Genomic DNA, 4,336 nt, shown 5'->3' on the forward strand with positions numbered 1-4,336 from the left:
ATTTACAAAAGAAAATGAAAAATATCATAGTTGGTAATCTTGACATCTCTATGGTGCAATAATTAATTTTTTTTTGCCAGTAAATGTTAAGTACTGACCAGTGAGAAATGACAATGAAATCGAATGTCGAATTGATGTCGATTCTATTATCATTTCTCACTGCGTAAATATTATGAGTTTTTAGTACCTCTGAATATGTTTCTAAGTAGAAATGGAAAACTATCGATAGTTGCAATCATCGATAATTATTAGAAGTTTGTTGCTTGATTTTTTAAAAAAATTTATTTATTTATTTTATTTATTTATAATTTCTAAAAAAATTCATAAAATTAAAATTTTATTTTTAATAAATGTATTATATATACATACATAATCGAAGTTTCATTTTTGCAATACTAATAAAACAATCGATAATCATCGATAGCTATATCGATAGTTATTATTTCCATTTCTGAGCACTTTTTACGACTGTAAAGAGATAGATATACATTTAACCGTTGTGAAAAGAAAGAGTGAGAGAGTTGAGTGCAGAAGGTGCAATTAAAGATCCTCTGAACTCGGAGATGGTGAATAATATTGAGTTCGGTGTCACACGCGCATACCTGTAAACTCAAAACTGTAAATTGAAACTATCACACGAGGTGGAAATGCAAAATTGATATGTGACTGTTGCGTTTCTTTGTAAGATTAGAATAGATTGAAAGTATTTCAAAATGACAACGGAATTTGTGTGGGATGCCGATAATAATACGGCAGCAATGTCGACCGTATGTAATACATCGCAATATATTTCTTCAAGAATATTCATTCTTTCATACACTTTGTCTTAACTGATGTTCTTATTAAAATGCTGATGATACGATGATATAACATTTTTTTTTCTTTCATTAACTTGTATTATAATTTTATTTTCAAAGCATAAAAAGTAGATAAAAATAATAATTATAAAGAAATAGAAAAAAGGAAAGATATTAAAAATAAAATAGTTAAATAATTTCTGTTAAATCTGTTAGGTTTAATTCAAGTAAAGGAATGTCATTCTCAAATAGAAACTATTATATATTTTTTGTTTGCAGAATATTCTGTTTAAGTGGTTTATAGTTTTTATATAAAAAAATAATGTTTTTTGTTTAAGATGTATATGAAGAATATTATTTTTTTAAATTATTTTGTATTTCAAATTATTAAAACTATATATTTCACAAGAGATTTAATGAAAAATTATATTAATTCAATAATTAAATATATTAAACTTATTTTAATTATGATTACTTTTCTTTCAGACCGACGAAAGGACACCACTTTTGTCAGCAAGTGGTCAAATCATGTCCATTGAAAAGATTGGTATTTCACAACAGACTTTGGTCTCTACTGATGGCCTTGGTCAGGCTAAGAGGCTCCCACAATATCTGGCAGGCATAGCAGCAACGCTTGGCGCTCTTGCTGCTGGTATGGTGCTCGGTTGGACATCGCCTGCCGGTGAAAATGGTGTCAATCTGGCAAAAAATTATGACATAAAAATATCCACCATTGAATTTTCCTGGATAGGATCACTTGCTACTCTTGGAGCGGGTGCGATGTGCATTCCCATCGGCATAATAGCGGATTTAATTGGAAGAAAAACTGCCATGTTAATCATGGTAGTTCCATTCACTATTGGTTGGCTTCTGATTATCTTTTCAAATTCAGTACTTATGTTCTACTTTGGTAGATTTATTACCGGCCTCAGTGGTGGAGCCTTCTGCGTAGCTGCTCCCTTATATACGGCAGAGATAGCTGAGAGTGAGATCCGTGGTACGCTTGGCTCCTACTTCCAATTGATGCTCACAGTAGGTATCCTGGCCTCATACGTTTTTGGAGCCATTATCGACAATATGAGGACTCTATCGATCATTTGCGCGGTGATGCCGCTGATTTTCTTCGGGATATTTTTCTTCATGCCAGAGACTCCAGTGTATTATTTGAAGAAAGGTAATGAAGAGGCCGCTAGGAAAAGTTTGATCAAGTTTCGTGGCGATGAATATAATATCGAAGCCGAGTTGCAGGCGCATCGTGAAGCGCTTGAAGAAACCAGTGGTGGTTCATTTTTTGATTCAATCAAATCTCGGGCCGCCAAAAAAGGCTTTATCATTGCTTACGGATTGATGCTCTTCCAACAAATGAGTGGCGTGAATTCTATCATTTTTTATTCTTCGGATATCTTTTCCGAAGCCGGAGACGCTATTTCACCCAACATAGCTACCATCATTGTGGGAACAGTGCAAGTAGTATCAGTTTTTTTTGGTACTCTTGTTGTTGATAAACTGGGCAGGAGGCTCCTGCTTCTAATATCAATCACAGTAATGTTCCTGATGACTCTGCTTCTTGGGGTTTATTTTTATTGTCTTGATCATACCACGGCTTTCAATAATATTACATGGTTTGCACTTATTCCGCTGTGCACCTTCCTTATAGTATTTTCCGTGGGTTTTGGACCGATCCCGTGGATGATGATGCCAGAGATCTTTGCGCCAGAGGTGAAAGGAATTGCTGGGAGCAGCGCCTGTCTATTCAATTGGCTTATGGCTTTTATAGTCACCAAATTTTATTCTGATATGAAGGAAGCTGTACAATCCTATGGCACTTTCTGGATATTCTCCTTATTTAGCGCCGTTGGCACTCTATTTGTTTACTTTTTAGTTCCGGAAACAAAGGGTAAAACATTGGACCAAATACAAAGGGAGTTGAATGGTTGATCAAGAATTGACAACTTTGACAAGCAGGAAAATATAAATTGTACATATTAAACTACATTGTTTTGTATAGAATAAAGTTGTACATATAATAAGTTACAGTACTTAAAATTAATATATTTTAAGTTGAGTAAATCATATCAAGTACATAATATTATAGCGTGTGAATGTTATATTCTATATTTAAGAATGATTGTAATGTTATTTAATATTTACATATTTAATATTTACATATTCTATATTGTCATTTTATTATATCATAATATTATTTTCGTAACTCTCCCATAGATGATTTATTAATTGAAAATATATTTTAATGAATCAGAACAAAAGTTCGTAGCGTTACTTCATTTGCATCATATTTATACGCTTTTAAGAAAAATTAGCAATTGTACTATTCGATAGATCAAAGTTTCAGTTTTAAGAATCTGTTTTTTAAATTGCAGTATGATAGTTTTTAACGGAATTATGAACAATTAAAATCAAAATACTCCTTTTATTTAATTCACGATAATTTAATAACAAAAAAATTTTTTAAATATATTTAAAAAATAATTTTTTAAGGAAAACTTTAAACTTTTATGTTAAAAAATCGAAAATTTTCAAAAAAAATTTTTTGGGTATATAACAGACCCACAAAGTGAAAAAAAAAATTCCCATTTTCTTCAGTTAGTAGACTCTTACATGTAAAAAATTATCAAATTGACAAAACTCAAAAGATTTAGGCTTTTCAAAAATAGAGATTTTACGCTTTAAAACTCTTCTTCAAATTCAAATTTTATTCATTTTAACAAAGTTACAATTGTTTGAATTTTGATGTTTGTAGCATTTATGAACTTTTATTCTAACTAATTTAACTCAATACTTTGATAAGTAAGTAGTGACTATTTTAACTTTTCTCCTTTTTCAAAATTACATTAATATATTTAAAGCCTAAAAAAGAAATATTCTTTAGAAATGTGACACATTGAAATTCAATGTAAAATGCTATTTGACATTAATATTGTTATCTTATTATACCTCTAATATTTGTACCAGCTTTAAGGCTGGTATTCATTGATTCTTATACTTAACATTATTTTTATATTTAAGATTGTCTTAGATATATTTAAAACAGTCTTAAAATGTTATAAGCCAAAGCCAATCACAGAAGTGTATTAGCATCTCAAGATTTTATTGTTTTAAGATAAGAACAAGCTATGAAACCAAAATTTTTAAATAGCTCACAAACATCACTAATCAATCAGCTCTTTGATTTTAAAGAAGAATAATTAGTATTCAATGATATTATGATATTACGATAATATATTTTTTTTATATAGAATGTCATTAAAATACGGTACCACCCATCCTGAGCAAGTAGAGTGGATTAAAATTAAGTCGAAAAGTTCTGTACCATTTTGTAATTTTCGCAATGGTTAACGAGATATTAATTACTAAAAATCGCTAAATATTAGTTTTCAATAATTTTTTACTCAAATATTATACAGAAAAATTGCAAGAGACAAAAATCATTTTCTTCTCATATTTATTTTCTTTCATAGAACTTTAAGAAATTTTCCATAATTTTTTTATCAACTTTTTAATACTGCATTTTTTATTTT

The 4,336-nt window shown here is 29.7% G+C and overlaps 1 protein-coding gene across 1 annotated transcript; it reads left to right on the top strand.

Moving 5' to 3' along the window:
* Positions 1-713: 713 nt before the first annotated feature.
* Positions 714-2,735, top strand: LOC105627742 (facilitated trehalose transporter Tret1). Its single transcript, XM_012209023.1, has 2 exons — positions 714-767; positions 1,284-2,735. The coding sequence occupies exons 1-2, from the start codon at positions 714-716 to the stop codon at positions 2,733-2,735; spliced, it is 1,506 nt and encodes a 501-aa protein (XP_012064413.1).
* The last annotated feature ends 1,601 nt before the right edge of the window (positions 2,736-4,336 follow it).

The sequence above is a fragment of the Atta cephalotes genome (genome assembly GCF_000143395.1).
Source record: "Atta cephalotes unplaced genomic scaffold scaffold00010, whole genome shotgun sequence".
In the NCBI taxonomy this organism is placed as follows: Eukaryota; Metazoa; Arthropoda; class Insecta; order Hymenoptera; family Formicidae; genus Atta; species Atta cephalotes.